Below are 26,634 nucleotides of genomic sequence, written 5' to 3'. Positions count from 1 at the left end.
CGCTCACACCTCGCCGGCCAAGTGCAGGAACATTATCTAAATCTCTTGTTTCGCCTTCAAATAAAACACAGCTTTGTTAAAATCCCTCAGCTCTCACACGCCTGGAAAATGTCTATGTGTGTGTTTGTGTGTGTGTGTGTGTGTGTGTGTGTCTCCAGCTCAGTGGGTTTGAACTGCTCGTCTCTCTCGGGCTCCTAACAGCGTCTTAATGGCAGCAGAATGGAGCTGTAGGAGGTTTAGTCAGAGTTCACAGACTGACACGCTCCACGGGCCAAAGTCCTGCCTTCAAAGCCCCTCACACTGAAGAGGAGTGTGTGTGTGTGTGTGTGTGTGTGTGTGTGTGCTGTGGGGATAGAGAGATTCTTCTATGTGTTTTTATAAGATGTTAGTCCTCTTTGATTGATTTTTTCCCCCCCTCCTCATATTCCCGTTAAAGCTGCAATAATCCAAGTTTCTGGGTCTGCCTGCTTCTGGAATCGAACTTGTGACCCTCTGGACTCGGGACAGTCCCTTTAACCACTGAGGCTCCCTGCCACCTCAACATATAGAACGATAATAGAAAGACACTGGATATTTACAAATGACACATTGGAGCATGAAGGAGGGACCAAGGTTCATTAGTTTTTTTTATTTTTATTGCATTTTGACTGTCAGCTTTCAATTTCTGTTTCGTTTTACTTCGTTTTCAAGCAGGTTGGCTAGTTTTGTTTAGTTTTCATGTTTTTAAATGCTTAGCTTTACTTAAGTGTGGCCCAGTTTCGGTGTTCGTTTCAGGTTTTTCTGGAATCAGGGGTATTTGTCACGGGTGAGATTCAAAAAGGCCAGAAAAAGTTTTGGGTAAGAAAAACTCACACCGCTTTAAAAACAACGTATTCACTGAGGACACGGCCAAATGAACTGAGAAAGGGGAAAACTGAAGGTGTTTTCTCAGTCATTTTAGTTTATTTTCGTCGGTTGTGTGAACACACAGTACAGTTTCACAATTTCAGTTTGTTATTTCTTAAAGCCTCATTTTCATTTTTACTTCAGGCAACAAAAATGTTTTTCCACACCTCGTTTTCCTTGTTTCGTTAGTTTTCATTAACCGTAGTAACCTTGGAAGGGACACACACACACACACACACACACACACACACATATATATATGCACACACACAGAGTTGTACAAGAAATAGAGAAAGAGCTCCAGCTGTGACTTGTTCCATACGGGCTCGTGTCCACCTTCTCTTTCTGGCAGAAAATGACACTGTGAGCGAAAAAAAAAAAAAAAACACTATGCATCACCGTTTTTGTAACCATGACAACAATATTGATTAAAATATAAACATCAGCGCTTTAAAGTTAGGCCATTTCTTTCTCTGTCACGATCACGTCTGACAGATCTTAGAGTTTGGTGGCTCAAAAAAAATCTCTGCTCTCTCTCTCTCTTCACTGGGAACAAAAAAAAAAAAAAAAAAAAGACGCTGAGGGATCAGGAAAAAAAAAAAAAAAAAAAACCCTGAGCGGTCGACAGCTGGCCGGGCTCAAACCAACGAGCCGCCGTCATCACAGACCTGACAGTGTAACTCTGACTGTTCATATTCAGCATGAAACAGAGCGGCCTGTCTGTCTGTCTGTCTGTCTGTTGACTTCATTAGGAGCTGCCGCACTCCCACCGCTCCCGCCCTTATCTTCCTCCTCCTCCTCCTCCTCCTCCTCCTCCTCCTCCTCTCTAGCAGAATTTGCCCCGGCTGTCTGTTATAATGAGGGACGGGGGGGAAACATGAAAGCAGCGTATCAGTGGGTGGAAAAAGTCAAGGTCACGAGAGGAGAGGAGGCCTCCCTTCCTCTCTCCTCCCTTCCTCTCTCCCTCGTCTCCTCCTCTCGTCTCCTCTCCTCTCCTCCTGCAGACAGATAAAGCGAGCAGGCGTTTTTATCTGCAGACTGATAGCAGCAAAACAGGATCATCTGTGTGTCCGAGTCTGAAGGCAGCTGCGACGTTTTCAGCTTCGTTCTCCCGGGTGGACGTCGCTCTGTGCAGTGACCTCGGACGTGCAAGGCTTCTGAGTTTCTCACCACAGAGACAGATTTTTTTTTTAATCTGTCCATCAGTCAGTGTCTGTTTGATGCATTTTTATTGAATCTGTTATTTCTTTTTGCATGGTGGCATGGTTTGGCAATCTGTCTCACCCTCTGTGCAGCGAATTTCAGCTCCTCCCATCGGGTCGCAGGTACAACGTACCAAGGAGCAAAAACCAAAAAGACACAGATCCAGTTTCATTCCTGCAGCCGTCACACAGCTTAATAAGAACTAGGTTAGTTGTTCTTTAGCAAGGATGACAGTGATGGTGTTGAGGATGATGATGGCGGTGACGATGATGATGATGATGGTGATGGTGGTGACGACAACGACGTTGTTGGGTCAGTGCTCATGATGGCATATTGATATGTTGCACTATGCACTTTAAGATTCAAGATTCAAGATTCAAGGTTTATTTGTCACATGCATGAATGTACAGGTACAGCAGCAGTGAAATGTAATTGCAACAACTCCGGCACTGTGCAAGTAAAAAATAAAATAAAATAAAAATAAAAATACAAATAATAATAATAACGGTAATAATAATAAAAAAATAAAAGAAAATAAGATAGAAATAAAGATAAAATAGAAAGAATATATGACATTCCTATATACAATGAACGACTATATACAATCTGCAACAATATACAAAAGGTACAAAAAGTACAAAAAGTACAAATAAGTAGAGGGTAAGTACAAATGAGTAGAAGAACTGAGTTGCAAAACCCTGAAGAACAACACGTTCCACCGGAGGTTCAGGGTTAGTGTGAAACCGTGAGACCAAGTGACATAAACCTGATGCCCGGTACTGGGTTACAGGAGCTGTCAGACTTGATCCAGCCTTGTGGAGTCACCCCTTCCCCTCCAGTCTTTACGTGTTGCAATCTGCCAGTAATGTAGGGTGTAGTGTAGTTGTAGGTGGTGGTGGGAGGGGGGTGGGGGGTGTTGTGGACTGATATACAGAGTTTGTGTTATGTGTTCAGAATCCGAGTGGCCTGGGGAAAGAAGCTCCTTCTCAGCCTCTCAGTCCGGGCTTTGATGGAGCGAAGCCGCTTGCCTGAGGGCAGCCACTCGAACAGTCTGTGGTTGGGATGATGAGTGTCTTTTAAAATCCGACTTGCCCTGGACCTGCACCGCCGGGTGTAGATGTCCTGGAGGCAGGGCAGTGCTGTGCGGGTGATGCGCTCAGCACATCGGATCACTCTGTGCAGGGCCTTCCTGTCCTGGGAGCTGCAGCTGCCGTACCAGGCAGTGATGCTCACAGAAAGCACAGACCCCACTGCGGCGGCGTAAAAGGTTTTCAGCAGCGTGGTGGAGATCTTAAATTTCCTCAGCCGCCTGAGGTGGTACAACCGCTGCCGAGCCTTCTTCACCAGGGTGGTGGTGTGTGTAGTCCATGTCAGATCCTCAGAGATGTGAACCCCAAGGTACCTGTAATTGCTTACTCTCTCCACCGGGGTCCCATAGATCCTGAGCGGTGCATAGTGGATCCTCTGCTTCTCTCGCCTGAAGTCGACCACCACCTCCTTGGTCTTGTCAACATTCAGGTCAAGGTTGTTGTCCTTACACCAAGAAGACAGCAGCTCCACCTCCTCCAGATAGGCCGTCTCGTTGTTGTTGGAGATCAGGCCTACCACCACTGTGTCATCCGCGAATTTCACAATGATGTTGGATTGGTGTGTAGCTGTGCAGTCATAGGTGTACAGGGAGTATAGCAGAGGGCTCAGTACGCAGCCTTGGGGGGCACCAGTGTTGAGGGTACGGGAGCTGGAGGTGTGGGCTCCAACCTTCACCACCTGTGGTCTGCCAGTCAGGAAGCTCTGAACCCAGGAGCAGAGTGAGGAACTCAGCCCCAGGTCCCTGAGCTTGGTGACCAGTCTGTGGGGAACTATGGTGTTAAATGCTGAGCTGTAATCAATAAACAGCAGACGCACATAATTCCCCTTACCGGTGTCCAGGTGGGAGAGGGTGGAGTGGAGGACATGGGTGATGGCATCGTCAGTACTCCTATTGGGGCGATAGGCGAACTGAAGGGGGTCCAGGGAGTCCGGCAGTGATGAGCAGATGAAGTCTTTGATGAGTCTCTCAAAGCACTTCATCACCACGGAGGTCAGAGCTACAGGGCGGAAGTCATTTAGACCGGCTGGGTTGGTCTTTTTAGGCACAGGGATGATGGTGGACTTTTTTAGGCAGGTGGGGACGACAGAGTGGGCCAGGGACAGATTGAAGATGGTGGTGAACACCGGAGCTAGCTGGTTAGCGCAGGATTTTAGCAGCCGCCCGGGGATGCCGTCTGGGCCGGCTGCCTTCCTGCTGTTCACTCGCCTCAGAGCTCTCCTGACGTCGTGCTCCGAGAGCGAGAGTGGGCGGTCCTCCTCACCGGTCAGGCCGCCTGCCTCGATCGCGTTAGCCACAGCGCTAGCGCGAGCGCCGCCAGCCTCAAAGCGAGCGAAGAAGGTATTAAGCTCTTCTGCCAGTGAGGAGTCCACCACAGCCGAGGTGTTCACTCGTCCTGTATAGTCCGTTATCGTCCGCAGTCCTTGCCACATGCGTCTGCTGTCGCGGTCGCACAGTTGTTCCTCCACCGTATCCCTGTGTCGCCTCTTAGCCGCTTTCACCGCTTTCCTGAGCGTGTAGGCTGCCGCTTTGTACGGTGACATGTCTCCGGTAATGAGTCCCTCGTTATAGGCAGCGGTACGTGCTTTCAGAGCCTCGCGGATAGACTTATCCACCCACGGTTTCTGATTAGGGAAAACCTTCACAGTCACCATAGGAATGGCATCATCTAACAGCTTGGATATAAAGCATGTAGCCACTTCCGTAAACTCATTAACGTCATCCGAGCTCGCCCGAAACATGTCCCAGTCTACGTCACTCAGCGCGTCCTGTAGTGTGGCCTCTGATTGGGCGGACCAGCGTCTGACCTCTCGCGATACCGGGGCTTCCTGTTTTAGCCTTTGTTTATATTTTGGTAAGAGGAAAATGGCGTCGTGGTCAGCCTTACCAAAAGCCGGCAGTGATATGGCTTTGTATCCGTTCTTGAATGGGGTATAACAGTGATCCAAAATGTTGTCACCTCTCGTGGGACATGTGACGTGTTGGACAAAGTTGGGCATAACCTTTTTTAGGTTCGCCTTGTTGAAGTCACCGGCCACGATGAGGGCTGCGTCCGGGTGTTTAGCATAATGTTTGTTGATGGTGTCATGCAGAGTATTGAGAGCAGTGTCCGTGTCCGCCTGTGGTGGAATGTAAACGGCAAAGATGATGACCGCAGAGAACTCCCTGGGCAGATAGAAAGGGCGACAGAGGATTGCCAGATGTTCGAGGTCCGGTGAGCAAGAGCGCGACAGAACAGAAACATTCCTTGGATCACACCAGTTGTTGTTGGTCAGGAAACACACTCCACCACCTTTAGATTTACCGGAGTCCTTCGTTCTGTCCATGCGAAACACTGTGAATGTTTCTGCTGGGCGAACGGCGTGGTCCGGCACCTCCGGCGTGAGCCATGTCTCCGTGAAACAAAGGATGTTGCAGTCCCTCATGTCCCGCTGGAACCGGACCCGGGCCCTGATGTCGTCCAACTTATTATCCATGGATTGGACGTTAGCCAGCAGGATACTGGGAAGAGGAGGATGGTGTGCTCGTGCTCGCAGTCTGTTTCTGACCCCGGCACGTTTCCCTCGGTGTTTTTTCCTGCTTCTCCTCGGAGGCCTTTTCCCCTGGTTACACTCCGCGTCCCGCAGGATCTCCTTCGGCCAGGTGGAGCTCTCGTGTAAAACTTCAGAAAAAAGGTAATTAGACCTGGTAGCAATGTTCAATAGTGTGCTGTGGTCGTATGTAATTAAGCCAGTAGAAAGAGAGGTCAAAGAACTAAAGAAAGCTAAGAAAGTAACAAACAAAAAGCACAGTCTACGCGGAGCAGTCACGACGGCGTCTGGACTCGTCCGCGCCATCTTGTTCTTAAATTAAAAGTTCTTTAAGGCTTTCCACTTTGCACTCCTTTGAGGTCAAGCTTAGAATGTGTTATTAATTCTGATGAACTTGTGTATTTATTTATTTGTCTTCTATTGTCCTTTTTGTCTTGTATGAATGACTCACTGCAAGCCAGTTTTACCTTCTGGTATCATTAAAGTAATTAAAAAAAAAAAAAAAATGCAATATTTCAGATGCAACCTGCATTTTTGTACAGTTTTGGCTCCGAGCCCGAGCCCAGTGGGTCCCAACAGGTCTGGGTCGGCTCAGCCTTGACTCTCAACAAAATTAGTTGGAGCTTTTTCATTCATTTTCTTTTTTAAATAAGCCCTAACCAACAACATGTAAGAAGAATTGTAAGAAAATGGCCCAAAAAACACAAACTCAACACCACAGCAGCGCTGGCATGGCTAGAAATATCAGGGAAATGAAATATCACAGTCATGTTAGGCACCTCCATCTATTCTGTTGGAGAGTAGCATCTTTAAAAGAATTATCTGCAAGGATACAGGCTTGGAAAATGTACACGCCGTTTGGGTTCACACAATTTAAGGCTTCACATGTTCAGACAAATTTTCGGTCGGGTCAAAATTTTCAAACTCGATGCGAGCTCTACTTATTTTTTGCGATCAAATTTCCATTTCCATTTTCACATCAAGTCCAGCAGAAGTAGAGAAAAACAGTTGGCCCAAGACATAGAGTGTGCCGTGGGATAAAGCGGTGAAAGTATTGATGAAAATAATAACGATAAAACTAGACTTTGTAAAGTTTCTGAAGAAACTTTGATGTGCTTGCCACCGTTGCCGACCGCCTGGCCATGCGCTAAACCACCAGCCCTATGCTGTTTGAAGGTTGTTTGGTGTTGTTCGAGGGCTAGAAGGCAGCTACTGTGGTCCGGGTATTGTCCAGGCAGTTGTGATCATCTTTTGAGTGATCACTAGCATGTCTCTGGGCAGCTGCTATGGTATATTGGGTGGTTGCTAAGGTGCTGATAGGTGGTTGCTATGGTGTTCCTGATGGCTGCTATGCTGTTGCTAGGCGGTTGCCATGGTGTTCTCAACGGTTGCTAGGCGGTTGCTATGGTGTTTTTGATGGTTACTAAGGCCTTGCTAGGCGGTTGCTATGGTGTTCCCGGTGGTTGCTAAGGTGTTGCTAGGTGGTTGCTATGGTATTCTGGGCGGTTGCTAGGGTGTTGCTAGGCAGTTGCTATGGTGTTCCTGATGGTTGCTAGGGTGTTGCTAGGCAGTTGCTATGGTGTTCTGGGCGGTTGCTAGGGCGTTGCTAGGCGGTTGCTATGGTGTTCTGGGTGGTTGCTAGGGCGTTTCTGTGGTGTTCCTGATGGTTGCTAGGGTGTTGCTAGGCAGTTGCTATGGTGTTTGGGGGGGTTGCTAGGGCGTTGCTAGGTGGTTGCTATGGTCATTAGGGTGGTTGCTATGGGGTTGCTAGGGTGTATGGGGTCCTTGCTATGGACTTCCATTAGTGTTGGGGGTCAGTGCTGGGATGCATTGGCTGCAGTGCTAGTGGCCCTTGAGACAGAATAGGAGAGATACAGAGCCGCGTGTGTATCTCTGTGTCAGTGAGAGGGGACTTTCTCCCTGGCAGGCTCTCCGAAAGTTCCGCCATTAGTGTGTATTGCGTCCGGATTTCGGCTTCAAACCGGAATTGCAGAGAAACGGAAAATCGGAGCGGCTTGGAAATTGGCACGCCGCTTCTTCTCCACAAGACGCACGTTTTTCGTATTTGGTGCATGGACGTAGGTCAAAAGCTCTGCGCCCTGGAACCTTCGGAAGTTTTGGCTATTCATTTCGGATGGCCGAAATTTTCCGTAAAACGGGAATTTTGAGAATTCCGCAAGCCTTATTCCTTATAAAAGTAATAGCACACTATTCCCGATCGGGCCGCACATTTTGATATTTCATTGTGTGGGCCTAAAACGAAAGCTGTAGGAGGAGTAGCGCGCCGAAAAATTTGCAGAATAATAATAATAATAATAATAATAATAAACAGAAGAAATATGCAAGATAATACGATGTGTTGCCTTTTCAAGGCAAGCACATAATAATACTGATAATAGCAAGCTCTACTTTTTTTTAACCCTATAAAGCCATTCGTATCATATATGATACACATTTTCAATTCCGTTTTTCATTTTCAGTTTAATCAATACTTGACCAAAATACTGTTGTATACCTTTGAACACTTCCCCTGTTCACCCTGGACCATACCATTGGCACTTCAAGTACATATCATATATCATACAACAGAAAGATTGTGTAATAACATATTTTTTAGAATTTTTTATATATATATATATATATATTTTATTATAGGACTAAATAAAGGGTTCAATTTCAAAAAAATTGGAATTTTCTGCCAATTCTCTCATAGTTCAGGCTTTATAGGGTTAATTTGTTGTTTCGCCTGTCTGTCAAACAGATGCTCGTGTGTGTTCGAGTGTGAGATCTCCTCTGAAATCTGTGCAGGATGATTCATCTCACCGCTCTGCGCCGGGGTTTTCAGAATGAAAGCGATCGGCCCAGGAGAATACAGCTAGGACAGCAAGTCAAAACAAAGGGATGTACGCAGCGCCGTGCAGTTCATCCGCTGCTGATTCACTGTTTGGCCCACAGGAGACTGAGTCACTCAGTCAGTCACGTGGCAATGCTGCTTGGGTTTTTTTTTTTTTTGTTTGTTTTTTTTCATTTTTCAGGATCACAGCTCCAGGTTTTGCAAGACAGAGAACGTGTTAAGCGAAATAGTGGAGAGAATTACAGAGAAAAAGAGAGAGAGAGAGGGAGAGAGAGAGAGGTGATGTTAATGGTTCAGGACATGATGAGGGTAATTCGTCTTGGAATGTCTAAATCCCCTGTTTCTCCCTTCCTTCAATCCCACAATCCCTCCCTGCCGCACCAGGAATCTGCTCGCGGTGGACTGTTGTAATCAGCACGTAACCTGCCCTGTAATCACACACACACTCACACTCACACACACACACACACACACAGACTCACACGTCTCCTCTCAGTGTGAGGAAGCCGGGCCGCTCTCCCTGCAGATCACCTGGCTTCGGTTTCCACGTCCTGAGGGAAAGCGGAGCTGTCAGGCGCGGTTACAGAACACGGCATCGATCTGGAGAGCAAGACGAGGAGCAGCTTGTCCCGCCGCCTGGGCCTCCTCCGTCCCCTTTAACCCCCTCCTCTCTCTCTCCTTCTCTATCCTCGCATCACTCCTCTGTCTCTTCTCTCTCTCCCAGGCTGCGTTTCACATCGAGCGTGTTTACTCCTGTAGTTTGGTTCATTTGTGTCATTCGAACACCTGAAAATGTCTCATGCCGCATTCAATTGCAAGTCGCAAGTCGGGATTTCTGAGCAAACGCTTTGTTTTACACGGCGCTGGCTGGTCAGTGAAGGCATCCTGTGGTCATTTATTTCTGATCAGCTTACCGACACACAGCTGAGGTCCATTTATCGACTTGATAAACCAACGACCTGCAGGGAAAACACCCCAAGGGATTTTTTTTAATATTGTTTACTCCTCTTTCCTGACATTGTTGGCAAATGACCGTGCTGTAAACGTGGTAATCAGTGAGAAAGCATGCATTAAACGGTTTGAACAATGGTTCTTTGCCTCCACGTCGTCCCATAAAGCCGTTTAATGCACACCTATTCCTTATGTAATTGCTCATTGGCATGACTGTTGTCACACTGCAACCTTATCACCTGTTTGTTTCAAATTATTGCTCTTCACCTGGTTTCAAGCTCCATGCAGAAAGTAGCAGATTCAGTAGCAGACCTGAAACACCCGGTGTCAAAAAGACGCTCCAGCCGTTCGCCTCTGATGATTATATCACTGCAGACCGCTGGGATGTTTGATTTTTTTCACTGGTGCATGTATGCAGACACAGTCGATCAAACCTATGAAAGTTAAAGGTGGTTGTCAGCTGTTTTTGTGTTTCTGTGCCCTGATTGGCTTGTAATTGCGCAGGTATGAACCTAAAAATGAACCTTAAATGAACAAATGCAAAAATTCAGCAAACTGAACTTGACCATTCAGCTCAAAACTAAAGAAAACTAACTCGCTGTGACTCGGTGTGATCGCAACCCATCTTCAGCTCCTCTCTCTCTCTCTCTCTCTCTCTCTCTCTGCCCCTCCCTTCCTCCTCAGTCGTCTCTGATAAGCGAGCTTGGAAGAAGCCTCCGTCAGTCTTTCCATGACGGGATCTGTCTCTCTTATCTCCCCTCCTCCTTTCGCTCCTCTTCCTATCTTCCTCCTCTGCACTTTTACCCCCCCATCCTCCTCCTTCTCTCCTCCACTGATTTCCTTTTCTTCTCTTCTCTATCGGTGTGTTTCCTTCAAAGTTGGGAATCTGAAATCTCCCGCTCTTGTAATTCCAATTTTTGTGTTTTTCGCTGGTCCAGAATAGAGAAGAACAGCAGAAACGTGCACGCTGACAAGATTTTCTTTGTCTGTTCCCTTTTGCAACATCTAATATTACGATAATTACATTTTTGCAGCATTTCCTAGTTTGCATCGAAAGCTAGCAAGTGAAACTGCACTTTTACATTTCAAATAAGGTCACGCAACTTGAAAATGAAGCTTCAGACTGTCAGAGGGACGTGTTAAAGTGAGGCAGGTTCACCATGTTGAGGTGGGATGAGTGGGTCTGAAACCTTCAGGCTGGAGAAATCTTTCCAAGAGTCGCCTCGCTGGAATCCCAACTTGACTCCGACTCGCATTTTTCCCAGCAGGAAGTCAGAGTTTCCGACTTCCCGACACGCCTGGAACGCAGCGTAACATCTCCTCTCGCCCCCTCGGCCTGCCCCAACATGCCAGCGGTGGCATATATATGTATATATATATGTGTGTGTGTGTGTCTACATCCACAGGCAGAGCACAGCAGCGTGAGAGAGAGAGAGAGAGAGAGAGAGAGAGAGTCTGTAATCTTTACATTTATCAGGTGTTTAGAAACACTGAGATCATTCTGGGAGCGTGTTCGGGCTCGTCGCAGGGATATAGCGGAGTTAAAGGTGTTGAAAAGGGGCGATGGGGGACGGGGGGGACGGGGGGGAGTCCTGTCCCATCTGGAGACTGTGGTCGAGGATATCAAGGTGCTTATTGGGAACATGCAGGCTGTTATTAAGTGCACTGCCCTTTTTAATGTCAGCTGTGTCTGCAGGTTAAATGTAATAATCTGCAGGTTTTTCCTCTTCCTCTCGTCGTTTACGGGCCTTTACGTGACGTGTGCCGGCAGCTGGCAGCTTTTCCTGCTGAGAATTAATGACAGTAATAATAAAAAAAAAAAAAAAAAAAAAAAAAAAACATCATTTATTTAGCTTTTTTTTTTTACAACGTGCTGCACATTCAGGAAAATCGTATAAAACAGGATGAAGGACAGGAGCCAAGTGATGCTTATAAATAATAAAACAAACAGGCAAAAAAAAAAAGAATAAAAGAAATAATGACATCAAGTATAATCACAGGAATTAGTTGTGATGATTTTATGAGGATAATCGTTTTACTGCACTTTTGGGATCTTAATGTGTAGTTTCAGTGTCAGTGGGCATTCTAAAGGAAATTACATGCTTCAATCTACACTTTTGTTGTGAAAAACTGCACTAAAACATGCAGAACTAAGAGCTCTGTCGCATTTCTGTGCAAAACTTTAAAAGGTCTGGTTGTCTGGATTCTGCTTCGATAGGAGCGGCACTGATTTCAGATCAGTCGTGTTGCTAGAATCCAGCGAGACGAGTTTACAGCAGACAGCGGAGAGTTGAACTGAAAAAAAAAAAAAGAAGAAGAAGAAGAAGAAGAAAAAAAAAAAGCTGTTCAATGAAATGTTAGACGAACCCGGAGATTGTGGAATTTTGTTCTGGAATTCTGAGAGACGGAGAGACAGACGTTCCCAAACTCCTGGAGTGAGAGAGAGAGAGAGAGAGAGAGAGAGAGAGAGAGAGAGAGAGAGGAGAAACCAAACGGTTGCACAGATTAGAGACAACCAGAGAAACATGAGAGTAAATCACCAAACACAAAAACCCTTTATTTGTCTTAATATGTTCATGTAAGTAAGTTATTAATAAGCAACAGAGTTATTAATAAGTTGAGACTCGTTGTTGTTGTTGTTGTTGTTTTTGTTTTTCTTGTGGCGCCGTGTTCCCTGCAGTTGTGCACCTTTTTTTAAAAAAAAAAACAAACAAAAAAAACAACATTTATTTGTGCTTGCGGTCGTGTTGCGTCAGTATTTCTTATGTTTGACCGCTTTTCATTATCTGTTCTGTGCTTCAGCTCTATAAGCACTGCTTTGTTACGCCGATCAAGCTTTTCAAACTGAAATGGGCAGAGAGAGAGAGAGAGAGAGAGAGAGAGAGAGAGAGAGAGAGAGAGAAATTTGTGTTTCTTTCTAAATGTCTGATTTCTTGTATTTCCTTTCCAAACGCTCTGGCAGGTCCTAACCTGGAATCTGTTCTTATCAACATCAGATCTTCAGTAAGACAAGAAATCATTTTCACTGCCGCTGAGCGAGGGAGAGAGAGAGAGAGAGAGAGAGAGAGAGAGAGAGAGAGAGAGAGAGAGAGAGAGAGAGAGAGAGAGAGAGGGAGAGAGAGAGAGAGAGAGGGAGAGAGAGGGAGACTCTGAGATTGACTTGGAATGTAAGGAATGACCCTCGCTCTTCAGGAGCTCCCCAGCCGTCCCGACATGCACACGTGCACGCATACACACACACACACACACACACACACACACACACACACTCACACACACACACACACACACACACACACACATGCACGCACATGGCAGCTGCTGAGAGTCACACTGTACAAGGAGTAAATCAACTTTCACTGATCTTCTGCCTGCTGGGGAGCACCGTGTGTGTGTGTGTGTGTGTGTGTGTGTGTGTGTGTGTGTGTGTGTGTGATTACAGCAGCTGCCTTGGCACCACTGGAGCTGTCTGCAGAGACGCAGTGACAGATTACACTGACTGACAGAGAGCAGGGAGACTGGAGATGGGAATCCATGTACGAATGGATGAATGGATGAGTGGATGAGTGGATGGATGGATGGATGAATACATGAACACATGGAGATGTGGCCAAACAGATGGACAGATAGAAGCAGAGATGAATGGATGAATGTGAATTAAGTGAAGTGATCAAATCTCCTCGGTACAGACAGGCGCAGCTGCACCCCCGCCTCCGCACAACACCTCCATTATTCCTTTATCCCTCTGTTGTCAAGCTCTCTCGCCCACTCTCTCTCTCTCTCTCTCTCTCTCTCTCTGCCTCTGGACGCATTCCCAAACACACTCACACACACTCACACACACACACACACACACACACTCCTGACGCCCCGAAGACGCCAGGATAAGCTGCCCATCTGCCTGGATTACAGTGGAGAGATCTCACATCCATCCATCTCCACACACACACACACACACACACACACACACATATACAACATCTGTCAGGGCATGCAGTTTTGTCCGAGCTGAGATTTTCAGGCCTGTTCTCGGGTGACGGGACGTCTGATGGATTACAGATTACACGACTGTAGTCAGATTACTACATTTAACGGCTCATTAAATGGAAACACGAGATTAGGATTTTACTTTCACTTTCATCACTTGATTGTTTTGCTTTTTGATCACGTTTAGATGACATGTTCACATTTATTTACATCATTTCAGGTTTTGCATTTCAATTTTATTTTTTTTTTGTGATTTTTTTTAATGACGTTGCTCACTTTCCCATTGGATTAAGGTCTAATTTTGTAGCCCATGTTAACATTGTGTAATCAGATTATTTTTTCACTTTCACGTATCATATCAAGGTCGGCGTTTAGATCATTTTTCAGATTGCGTACTTTATTATTGTCGTAGTCTGATTTCACTGTGGCTGTTTCTCATGTCGAGCTCCTCAGCTAACAAGAGATTTCCTGAGTTAGACACCGCCGCACACACACACACACACACACACACACACACACACACTCGTTCCCCTCTCCTCCCTCAGGTGTTTTCCCCTCATTTTTTCAAGTGACCTCTCGTCTCTTTTCTCCCTCTGCCCTCCGCCCTGCCCTCCGCGCACGACCCCGGGTTCAAACGTCCAACCCTGCCGAAGTGCCCTTGAGCAAGCACACTGAACCCTGCTCTGCTGTGTCGCGGATGACCTCTGACCTCTCGCCTCCCCGTTCACCCGGTTCAAAGGAGAAATGAAAGCTGCAATCCTTTGTGCAAAGAACAGTCGATTTTGATTTTTTTTTTTTTTCCATGACGTGATTATCGTTTCTTTGCCGTAACTATAAAACGGACACAGATAGAGGCTTGATGCATGATTCAGGGGAACGCTTGCAGGGTTGATATTGAAGTTTTGAAAAGTTACAGGAATGATGGTGTTTTGCGGATCAACAGCAAGTTGAAGAATTTCTCATTTTGCTCGGAGAGTTTGAAGGTTTTGCTTCAAAAACGGAGCGTTATTAAAAAAAACATCCGCCTGTTTTTTCATTGTTTCACAAAGCGGACGTGCTTTCCTTCATCCCAGCCCTCCCTCACACTCCTCCGTCTCTCTCGAGTGTCTCCTCTCTTTCCTTCGCTCCTCCATCCCTCCATCCTTCTCTTTGTTGTGTGTCTCCCTCCTTATCTCCATGGTTACCTGAGGCACCAGGAATGCGGTGCCACCAAGGAATGTGTACAATTATTAAACCAGCCAGGGGCCAGACACACACACACACACACACACACCTGCATTTCTCAGGAGTGCACACATGCACAGTGCACAGGCACACACACACACACACACACACACACACACACACACACAGGGAGAGGCGGCGTGGTATTTACAGGCTGGCCGAGCCTCACAGCCCTTCAGTTATAACTTTACAGGCTCACAAAGGGTTAACAGGTTTAGTTACTGACATTTATAACTTAAATATTTACTGCACACACACACACACACACACACACACACACACATCGAGCTCTGCAGAAGCTTTGGGGGAACAGCAGCGGGTTGGATTAGGAGTGAAGCTGGATGTTAGGATGAACCTCTCCACTGTTTCAAACCTGCGCGCTGCTCGGTTCACACTCGTTTGGCTTCAGTGCCTTGCTCAAGAGCATCTTGACTGCAGCTGTTGGGGGCAGGGAGAGTGCTAGTGTCCACTTTCTCCAGCAAATGTTCTGTTAGCAGTGGTTTGGCATTCATATCTGGTGTCAAACAAACTGACGGAGGCCAGCAGCTCTTTGGCTGTGAAGCTGATTGTGCTTCTAAATGTACAACCATCATAATAGTATTGAATAAATTCACTCTCTTTCACTGGAAGCTGATATTTCTCTACTGATCTGTCTGATTGACTTGGTGTTCAGATAACAGCAGCTTCTCGTCTAGCTATGCCTCCCATTTGGTCAACTTGTGTCAAAATGTGTCTTTGCTGATCTGATCACAAAGTCCAGGTGTGAATCCGATCGCTCAGACCACATTCAGAGGCGTTCCGGGTCTCTTATCGCCACATTATTTTAGCTGTGTGTGTGTGTGTGTGAATTTGTCCTGGGCCACATTGAAGGACCAATCACTGATTTTTCCTTTGCATGAGCAGAAGCTGGTACTCATTCATGCGCCGACGGTGTCACGTTTAAGTGCAAAACGGCAAGAAAAAGCCACAACAACAGCACACACAAAACACGCGGTTACACTGCAAAAAGTCAAATCTTACCAAGATTATTTGTCTTATTTCAAGTCAAAAATGTCTTATTTCTAGTCAAAATATCTCATTACACTTAAAATAAGACATGATCAGCTCAGAAGTAACTTGTTTTTAGACAATTTTCACCTGTTTCAAGTGAAAATTTGCTTGAAACAAGAAACAAATTTTGCCAATGAAACAAGCAAATTTTCACTCGTTTCAAGCAAATTTTCACTTGAAACAAGAGACAACTGTCTAAAAACAAGTTATTTCTGAGGTGATCATGTCTTATTTTAAGTGCAATGAGATATTTTAACTAGGAATAAGACATTTTTGACTTGAAATAAGAAATAATCTTGGGAAGATTTTGAGTTTTTGCAGTGCTCTTCCTTCCTGGATCACCTCTGCTTTGCTCGAGCTTCCACGTCTCCGCTCTCCTCTCTGCTCTCAGCCGCTCGTATCTACACCCTCTCTGTCACCGCGGGTCATAAAGCGTCGCTCGGCGTAATCTCTCCGCCCGTCGTTCCTCGGGCCCCGGCGCGGTGACAGGCTGAGGGCCCTGATCCCGCGCGGCTCTGTGATGAAGTCATGCCGCCTAAGTGCGCTCTCTCTCCACAGCTCGTCCGTCGCTTTGTACCACAGCGCCGCGACAAAGTGCCTTCCAGGGCCTCTCCGCGGGGCCAAGCGAGGTTAGAGGCCGCGGAGAGCGAGGCCGCCAAAAGGCTCGTGAGAGGATTTTTAAAGTGTCATCAACCTTTGAAATCTCAGAGGGCGAGTTTGGGGAGCGGCGGGTGTTTCGGACACATCGCCCCTTTCAGTTTGTCAGTTTCCCCTTCCCCGCTCTCTCTCTCGCTCCCTCGTCTGACCTGTTGCTGGCTGCTCATCGCCACGGTAACAGACGTTTGATCGATGGGTCTGCAGGCCATTCAGGGGAGGCTGACCTGGGAGGCCCCCGCTAATCCATAAATCCTGTGGAGAGGTGTGTGTGTGTGTGTGTGTGTGTGTGTGTGTCTGTGGGTCAGCAGAACCTTTTGTATGCATGTGTAGGAGTGTGTGTGTGTGTGTGTGTGTGTGCTTGTGTGTGTGTCTGTGTGTGTGTTTGCATGCCAGGCAATAGACTGGCTCCCACCGAGAGCTGGAGACAGACAGATGAGAGAGAGAGACAAAGAGAGAGAGAGAGAGAGAGAGAGAGAGAGAGGTGGTGCAACAGTTGAATTGTGCACATTTTGCTGAATTTGATAAATTCGGTTGTCATTTTTTTCACAGCTCCAGTTTTTTTTGTTTTTTTTTTAACACAGTTTCAACGCATATTTTTGAGTCCATTAATTAACATTACCATACAACGCAATTCTACTTTAGGTATATAGGAAATATCGGGTAACCATAGCAACCTGGAAAATGGAGACCATTACAAACCTTTAGGAATTGCAACTCGGAGGCGGTGTTCATGTCCCTGTAAACTCATAAACATGTTAAATCCGGTGTTAGAAAACATTTTTCAGAGCGTATTATTCCCTAATTCACTTTCTATTTTTTATTCTTCCTTTAAAACGCTCCAGTCTTCAGCATCGCAGCGCTTTTCCTTTATCGCCTCGTCCCGCGGCTGAAACAAACCCCGAGGCTGAGGAGCTTTTCCACACGTCCAGAGGTGTGTGTGTGTGTGTGTTTAGTCAAGACATCAATTTCGTCTAAAGGCTTTTTTTTTTTTTTTTCGCCCCCAGAGGACAAATTGCTCCGTTAAAAGTTCAGATTTTGAGCCTGGAATCAGTGGAATGTTGCTGGTATTTTCTTACAATGTTTTCAGCCCCGAGGGGCATGTCGAGGCCTTTCTGTTTCCTGTCGTCACACACACACACACACACACACACACACACACACACACACACACACACACACACATGCAAATGCACATATTCTCCTAGGTTTTGCCTTCACTGACCTCTTCGGTGCAGGATTTTTGATGCATGGAGACGGATCGCTGGTTGAAAATGCGCTTTATCTGACATTTTAAAAGATAACCTTAATTTTTAAAAATGGTTATGACCTCTTCTCTCTACAAAACACAAAACATTACCAGTGTGATTTCATTCATGCTGACAGATTTCATTCCTCACATAAAACACCAAAAAATGGAAAAAAAAAAAAAAAAAAAAAAAGAAAGAAAGGTCGGCCGGGGAGTGATGAAATGAAGATGTTTAAGATCTGAATGGAAGGGAAAATGTGCTCCTCCACGTTTTATTTTGCATGTAAGAGAAGCTTTTTCATTTCAATCATTGCTCCTCAATCACAGCACTGAGCGACAAAACTGCAACTGCAATGTTTTGTCACACCGCTGCAAGAGAGGCTGTGGGATATTTTGAAGAAACATGAAGTTTGTCTTTAAAAAAAAAAAAAAAAAAAGTCATACAACTTGACTTTTGGGGGTTTGAAAGCAACACGGACGAGCTCTCCTTCTGTCAGCGGGGAAAAGATGACAGACTCTGTTTTCTCAAAGGCTTTTCTTTCAGCTTACACACACACACACACACACACACACACACACACACACACACGCCTCTTAGCTCCGGCATTCTGCAGTGATGGATTGGTTGGTCCGTGTGTGTGTGTGTGTGTGTGTGTGTGTGTGATGTTGTCACCTCTGACAGAGCTGCATGTCAGAGGAAGGAAGTCGAGAGATCACAGGCACAACTCGAATGACGGATGATCAAAGGGTGAAGAAAGTGTGTGTGTGTGTGTGTGTGTGTGTTGAACCTGAGGCGAAACAAAGGAACTGTGCTGTGAACTTGTAGGAACACGGACAGAGAGACAGAGAGTCGGAGGGTTTTTACACCAGTTCATCCGTCCACATCTCTCAGTTTAACTTTAACCTTCGTGATGAACGGATGAATTATGACTGCATGAAGAGTTTCAAAAAGACCAAACACAAACAAACACATAAATAAATAAAATGCAGCGATAACAGTCATGATAATAAAGCTTAAGCCTGGTTTCATGTGATCCATATGATGCTTATTGAATGATAAGAGTTGGGACTGTTCATCCTGCTGTGTTATTGAGCAGCGTTTACATTTATTCATTCACACATTCATTCTGTCATTCATTCATTTGTTGTCCCATAAGAGAAATGGTGTTTGCAGCAGAGTATAAACAAGAAATATTTTGCCGTCAGCAGTGATCTCAAGGTATCAGAAACTATTGAAAACTATAAAATGTTGTGTTTTTTTTTTTTTTATCTCAGTAGGATAGTCAGTGGATATGAAGCATGAACAGATACGATTAGAGTTTTTGTTCGATTTATTGAATAATTTGGTATAATGGACTGCAACAGGGCTGAGCTATCAACACCCCAAATCCCTCTCTCTCTCTCTCTCTTACTCTGTCTCGCTTTATCTCTGTCACACACACACACACACACACACACACTGAAAAGGGAGATGGCTGAGTGTTAACGCTATAATGTGCGTCAGCGGGGTTTCTGCAGAGTGAACGGTGTCATCTGGGGAGCGACTGAGAGATCTGACAGACAGACAGAGAGAGAGAGAGAGAGAGAGAGAGAGAGAGAGAGAGAGAGCTTAGCTGCAATGCTCTCTCTCTCTCTCTCTCGCTCTCTCACTCGCTCGCCCATGGGACCAGTGTGTCATCGCTCTGTACGCGGCCTCGGTGCCGTTTCAGGAAATGAGCGAGGGATGACAAGTGAAGGAGAGGGGGACGACAGAGCGGAGAACAAAACGAGTGAAACCGGAGCGGTGGCCTCGGTGGGGCTGAGTGAGCGTGTGTGAGGCAGCAGCTGGTGCCCGTCAGTCACAGCATCAGGATGACGGCTCAGAACATAATGACATGTCATGAGACGATGAGGATTCAGCTTCCTCCGCTCAGATGCTGTCAAACTGGGTGTCGCTTCTGATGTCGTCTCTCTGCTTTCTGCTTTTTCCTCTCTTCTCTCCTCCCCGTGCGTCTGTGACGTTTCATCGATCGACAGTAAACTTGCAGCCCCTCCTCACAATTTCCCCAAATTTCATCAACCAGCGGTTTCTAAGATCTTGTCTGCGACGGACAAACAAAAGAACAAATGGATCAAAACTCCCCTCCTGTGAATTTTATCAGGCGGTTAACCCTCTGAGTCCTGGGCCGAGCTATTAAAAGCTATTAAAAGCTATTAAAAATTCCCCTGTTTTGTCTTAAAAAACAAAAAAAATATATATATACAGTTACTGCCTGGGCCTTTGAACACACACTTTTGTCTGTAAATGGGTACAGTGCAAAGGCAAGTTTGAAAAAAAGTCCAAGTTTGTTTTTTGACCTTATATAAGTTATTTTTATGGCTTTGTTTCTTTATTCATTTATTTATATGGTACATTATTAGACAGGAATCTGCACTTTCCAAACACAAAGTGCCTTCATGGGCCGAAGTTGGAATTTTTAAATTTTTTTTTTTGCAGAAATAAAGGAGTTAAATGGGACATGTCAGTAAACAGTGCCTGTCTGTGGGGTTCAGAGCATTACATGAAGGGATTCAGGAAGAGAGAGAGTTTTTAATGTGAATGTATATCTGAAGGTTTTCCGGTGGTTCTAACGGGAGCGTCTCCCTCTCTGCAGCTCTTCCACGTGGCCTACGTGCTCATAAAGTTCGCCAACTCTCCCCGACCCGACCTCTGGGTGCTGGAGCGATCCGTCGACTTCGGACAGACCTACCAGCCCTGGCAGTTCTTCGCCTGTGAGTCAACACACACACACACACACACACACACACATCTGGACATGAACAAACAGCCGCACATGAATAAAAGTGCAACACAAAAACAAACCGTCAAGATAAAATGTCTTTTTTTCAAACCAGTGGAGTCACAGAGAAAAAAAATCCCTGCTTTGTATCAGGTTTTACTGACTTCATTTTTTTTTTACTGAAGGTGATGTTCACGCTAAGCTGGGTTCATTTCAAAAACACATCTTTTTTCCTCCGTTTTGGCTCTCCATCCTCACTGAGCTGCTCGTGCCGGACAGAAGACTTGAGGGAGGGCGGCGGGCGTCGTGGAGAGAGCAAATTTCAAATTAAAGTTTCAAATTCAGCGACTTGATATGGCGCTCGACAAGATTTCACACGAGAGCAGATTCAGATAAAGCCAATAAAACGTGGGCCAAAGCAGGACTTGACTTTTTTCAGCACGGCATATGAAAACAAACAAACAAACAAACAAAAAAAAAAACCCTGAATTTTATGATGTTTTTTTGACGGCTTGCTCTTGTATCTTGTGTATTTTGTGGTTGCTGCAGCAAACTACATTTAAATTTGGGTTGAAAAACAGTGACAGACCTAGAAATTTATATTTATTGATTCATTTATCCTTTATCTAGCCAGGAAGGTCCCGTTGAGATACAGGATCTCTTCTGCCAGGGAGTCGAGACAGAGGCACATTTAGTTTCACATTAAAAAACAATTTCACGTGGTAGAGCACAATCAATGTATAAAAATCAATACAAGGGATATGCAGCAATATCCAAACACACACACGGCGACATTTTTCCCTCTCAGCAGCTTGTAAAAGAGCCGGACAGATACTAAAAAAGCAGGGAGTGTTGCGGAGGTGATGATATTTTTGCAGCTCGTTCCAAAGCAGAGAGCCGAAAACAGCCTGCAGACATTTGAGAGAGTCTGATTGGTAGATCTGGTGATATCGCTGCTTGTATACTTAGAGTCTTAATCCTTGCTGTAGCTTTCTTTTTCCAAACCACATGTATGCAGACACACACACACACACACACACACATATAGTCTGAGTGCATTTATTAGTTTAACCACCAAACCGAGTCAGATTCCATCAGCATCACTTCACCCTCGCCTCGCCTCCTCCAGGGCTCGGGCTGTTCTCAGACTGATCTCAGGAGCTCAGGGGAGCCGGGCCGTCTTCCTCTGGTAGTTTTGGGGAGAGATTACGGGGGTGGGGGGTGGAGGAGGGTGGGATTACGTCACAGAGCCCGCAGCTGATTGGCTGTGGCGGGTGTCAGTCCAGGTGGGCTCGAGGGGAATTCCGAGCATGTCTGGCAACAGGTCGAAGCTTGAAGTGAAACACCTGAGAAGCAGAAAGAGAGGTGTAAATGGTGTTTGGGGGTGTTTCATCTGTGTGTGTGTGTGTGTGTGTGTGTGTGTGTGTGTGTGTGCTGTTTACCACATAATTTCATTTCTATTTATAAGAGCCAGGAGCAGGTAAATTAACTGTTAATTAAAGCTGCTCCAGACAGTCTTAAACACTAAAAAACACCTCAGGTAACAGTTTGCATTTCTGAGAGTTGCAATGACTTCATTACCCAGAAATCCCTTAATGGGCCATCAGTGAGCCAAACGCTTGGTTCTTATTGTCTGGTGGAGGTCCAACTTAACTTTCAAAACACTGACTGTGTCAAAAAATTAAATACAAATACAGCATTTCGATTTCTCAGTTACACAGTTAGCCAGGTGTGTTTCTGCATAAAAGTCTTGCACAGCGCCGCTTTATTTAATTAGGCACTATTGCATGCAGCGGTCATAAAATCTTCATTCATAATTCATCCACGATGCTGCTGATGACCTAAATCACATAAATAACAACAGAAGAGGCAACCGCTGCATATTGAGCCGTATATTATAGCTGCTTTACTGAAGAAGTGATAATTAGGTGGAAGAATAATTAGCTAAGTGCAGCTTGGGTGGATGTAATTTAAAGGAGTTTGTACGTTTCTTTCATTTGTCGTGTAATTTTCCTTCCAAGTGTAAGACATCGGGCGTAATGTGATGACAAGACACGTCGTTATTAGCAAATATCGGGCATGTTTATTAGCTTTTTAATGAAATGAGTGGATGCTGTCAGCAGAATGACATTATGAGTGGGAGGACTCGCGATGGAGACGCTGATGTGATTCACTGTCGTGAAGGAAATGTGTGTTAATGCGGCCGACTGGCAGTGAAGTGAGATAAATCTGTCTTAGTGGCTTCGCTTCGACAGAGAAAGGAGGGAGGGCAGGACCAGAGCAGTGATCACAGTGTGTGTGTGTGTGTGTGTGTGTGTGTGTGTGTGTGTGTGTGTGTGTGTGTGTTTGTGTAAGGAAAAGGCCCGTCATAAAAAGCAGCATGAGGTAAATGAGTGCTGGCCTCAAAGCTGTAAATCTGAGCAAAGTTTGATGACTTTAGGGTGACCTGCTGCAGCTGGTCACGATGCACACACACACACACACACACACACACACACACACACACACGTCTTGAAGGTGTGGTTTGGGCTCCTGAGAATCACGACATTACAGCCCCCCCCCTCCTCCATGTTTTTTTTTTTTTTTCTTTCCCCGACTGTGTCAAGGCCACAGCTGAGATAAGATGAAACTATTCAAGGAATTTGTTATGACTTTTATTGTGAAACAATCTCAGGTGTCCTTTTCCCACAGTGTCACGCAGCAGCTTGCCCTTTAACACACTGATTGATGGGATTAAGTCTGTAAGAGTCTATAATGATGTTTTTTGTTTTTTTTTTTAATTGCTTACAGGCAGTATTCTGTGAAAGAATTTAACCTAATTAAATCTGACCTTCCTCTGTAATAATAATAATAAAAAAAAAAAAAAAAAAATTGTGAAATCTGATCAAAATGTCCTATATGATCAATTCAGGTGAACAGCTTCCCACAGACAGTATTACTTACTGTATTACTGTATCACAGTATTACTTAAAATATAACTGATCAATACTGTATTGATCAGCTCTATTTTAAGTTCCTCCTTAAAACACACCTTTATAGGAGAGCCTTGTTTTTTAGTGTGGTTTATTGTTTTTATACTTAAACCTGGTACTTAATCTCTAAATTATGATGATGATGATTATTATTGTTATTGTTATTAAATCAGCCATTGATCATCAGTATTTGATTTCCACTCACTTCACTTCCACTAAAGTGACAGTAAATACCTAAATACAGTTTCTGATTGGCCGTTGTTGTGCAGAGCTCACACGCGGTGAACTCTGACCCGTCATTCCTCACAGCCGGCCAATAGAAATGGGCGCTTTTGATATGTTAATTTCCAAAAAGAAAACAAACAAACAAACAAACAAACAAAAATCCTTCCAGCATGGAGTGTCAGTCAGTCTGAGGCAGGACACGACAGAGAGTTTATGCTTTTCAGTCACACCAACAGTCCTCACTCCTTCAAGAGGAGAAGAAGAGTTCAGGCTTTAGGACTTGAGTTTAAGGTTCAGATTAGAGCTGGGACTAGGTTAGGATTAGGATTAGAGGGTGCTGATGACATACATATGTGTAGGTGAGAGAATGAGAGAAATGTGCAGTGCCCTAAAGCTTTAGTTCAGGTGTTTTCAGGTGAAGCGATGTTGGGTGGTGATAACAGATCCCCCCTCCCACGCACACACACTCACACTCACACGCACACACACACACACACACACACACACACAACCTGCTGTGGCCTGCCTGTGTGTCACTCTGACCGTCCTCTAATTATCGCATAGCTCTGCGGCAAAACGCTTCATTAAAATGCCACAAGGTGGTTCACACTGCTGAGGCTCAGCATGAAGGGATGTGGCTGATTACACACTCTCCTCTTTTCTCCCCCTTTCTCTCTCATGTTTTGTGCGTGTGTGTGTGTGTGTGTGTGTGTGTGTGTGTGTTTAGCCTCGAAGAGAGACTGCATCGAGCGTTTTGGTCAGAGGACCATTGAGAGAATCAGCCATGACAACGACATCATCTGCACGACAGAGTACTCACGCATAGTGCCGCTGGAAAATGGAGAGGTAAGAGTGTGTGTGAGTGTGTGTGAGTGTGTGTTTTCTAGCTTCATATGTCTAAATTCCCCAGGAAAAGTGTAGATTTACTTTTTGGAAAACAGTTTTTGAAAGGTGCATTTGAGCAAACCTGCCCCTCCACCCCACCGCCCAATTAAAATGGCCTTTATGTCCCACCCCAACATCCTGATTCAGTAAATACATCAATAAATTATTTTATTTTGGTATCATGTTGGTCTGCATCAGTGTTGGAAATCAATTCAGCACCAAAATAAAAACTGAGAAATGAATCGCTTCATTTCCATGGCTGTTGTTACACAAGCTCTTTGTAGGTTGTGGTTTTTCTGTTATTTTTCCCATAATGCCTCTCTGTCCTCCTCCCCCCTCTCAGATCGTGGTGTCCCTGGTGAACGGCCGTCCCGGGGCGATGAATTTCTCCTACTCCCCCGTGCTGAGGGAGTTCACCAAGGCCACCAACATCAGGCTTCGCTTCCTGAGGACCAACACGCTGCTGGGCCACCTGATGGGCAAGGCGCTGCGCGACCCCACCGTCACCCGCCGGGTGAGCCTCCGCCAAAAAAAAACAGCAACACGTGCCGCTCGCCTGGCGATGGGACACAATTACAAAATTAAAGAAAACAATATTCTTCATATTTCCGTTGAGCAAAGTTATGCTGATTAGCCCTTTAAAGGACGTCTAAATATCTAAAATGAAACTACATGAGTTTTGAAAGTGAAAGTATAGTAGATGTCTGTGTTTTACTTTACATTCCCAGTAGTGTATGACAAAAATAAAACTATTTATGTATTATTAATGTATGTACAAGCTGGTTATTCATTATTTAAATATTCTGATTCCTATATAAGATTGGCTGTTTCCTAGAGGTGGAAAGTAACTTTAAGAAAGACCAAAAAAAAAAAAAAAAAAGGATATTTACTTATGTATTTTACTCCAGTTTTGTGGTGCTGGAACATTTTCCTGCTCTACATTTATGTGACGGCTGGAGTTACTAGTTACGTTGCAGAAGAAGCTTTTTCCTGCAAAACATTAAATATGCTGCATTGTGAGAGCGCAAACTACCTAACGGGATATGGAGCAGTTAGAGTTAAAATGTTAAAATACAAAATGTTAAAATAAAAATGTACTAATAATACAATATATACCTTTAATTGAGTAACATTGTAAATGCATGACTTTTACTGGAGTATTTTACCATTATAGGTGTGATATTTTCACTCTAGAGGATTTTTGGACCACTCGTCCACCACTACTGTTTACTACTTGATCTTAAACTAGGCTTTGCATTCATATATATGACAAAATGCATAGAAGACATGTAAATCAGGCCTTGTTCTCCATGGATTATCTATGTGAGGACATTTAGAGGATGTAAATGTGTGTTTTTTTACCGCTGACGTTCATTTACGCGGTATGTAAATTGTTTTCCTGCAGTACTACTACAGTATCAAAGACATCAGCATTGGAGGACGCTGTGTGTGTAACGGACATGCTGAGGCCTGCAACGCCAAGGACCCCAATGATCCATTCAAGTAAGACACACACACACACACACAGACCAGCAGCCACACACATAGGGGATCAGACGGCGCTTTCATGACTCACAAAGCTGCAAAGTGCCGCAGCGACATTGTTTTGACTGGATTAATGCAGAGTATGTTTAAACTGGTGTGTGCATGTGTGTGTGTGTGTGCACGTGTGTTAGCGTGAAAGATTTATGCTTCTGCAGTGGCACAAAGACGTTACGAAACACATATCCCCGAGCGATCACCCGGTTACGTTACAGCCGCGCTCCTCTCATCTCGACCTTTAGGCTTTTAATGATTCTCCTGTGGTTTCCGTCGGTGCCAGCGCCGCCGTCTGTCTTCATGCGGCCGGCGTGCCTGGGAGCCTGCACACGGAGATTTGTTGCAACACATATCGAACACACACACACACACACACACGCTGCTGAGGAAACAAAGGGCGAGAGAGGAGATTACGAGCTGATGTTACAGAGACAAAAAAAGAATAAAAGAACAAAGGATTTAAAGGAATAATCTGCATCAATATCATTTAAATTAAAGCCTCTATAACCAAAAAAAAAAAAACCCAATTAAAGGTTTTCGGTGTAACACAACCGCCGTCAGCAGCAGGTTTGGGTTCTT

The 26,634-nt window shown here is 45.1% G+C and overlaps 1 protein-coding gene across 1 annotated transcript in view; it reads left to right on the top strand.

Moving 5' to 3' along the window:
- The window catches only part of lama5 (laminin, alpha 5), a 151,434-nt gene that overhangs the window by 28,331 nt on the left and 96,469 nt on the right, over positions 1–26,634 (top strand). The window contains exons 3-6 of the mRNA XM_030056408.1: positions 20,309–20,426; positions 24,359–24,477; positions 24,860–25,030; positions 25,922–26,019. Of these exons, the coding sequence (XP_029912268.1) occupies positions 20,309–20,426; positions 24,359–24,477; positions 24,860–25,030; positions 25,922–26,019 (506 nt within the window). The remainder of the gene's footprint in view (positions 1–20,308; positions 20,427–24,358; positions 24,478–24,859; positions 25,031–25,921; positions 26,020–26,634) is intronic.

Source organism: Myripristis murdjan, chromosome 7 (genome assembly GCF_902150065.1).
Source record: "Myripristis murdjan chromosome 7, fMyrMur1.1, whole genome shotgun sequence".
NCBI classification, from domain to species: Eukaryota; Metazoa; Chordata; class Actinopteri; order Holocentriformes; family Holocentridae; genus Myripristis; species Myripristis murdjan.
The sequence above is the reverse complement of the archived record's forward strand: the minus strand, read 5'-3'. Positions and strand labels throughout refer to the sequence as shown.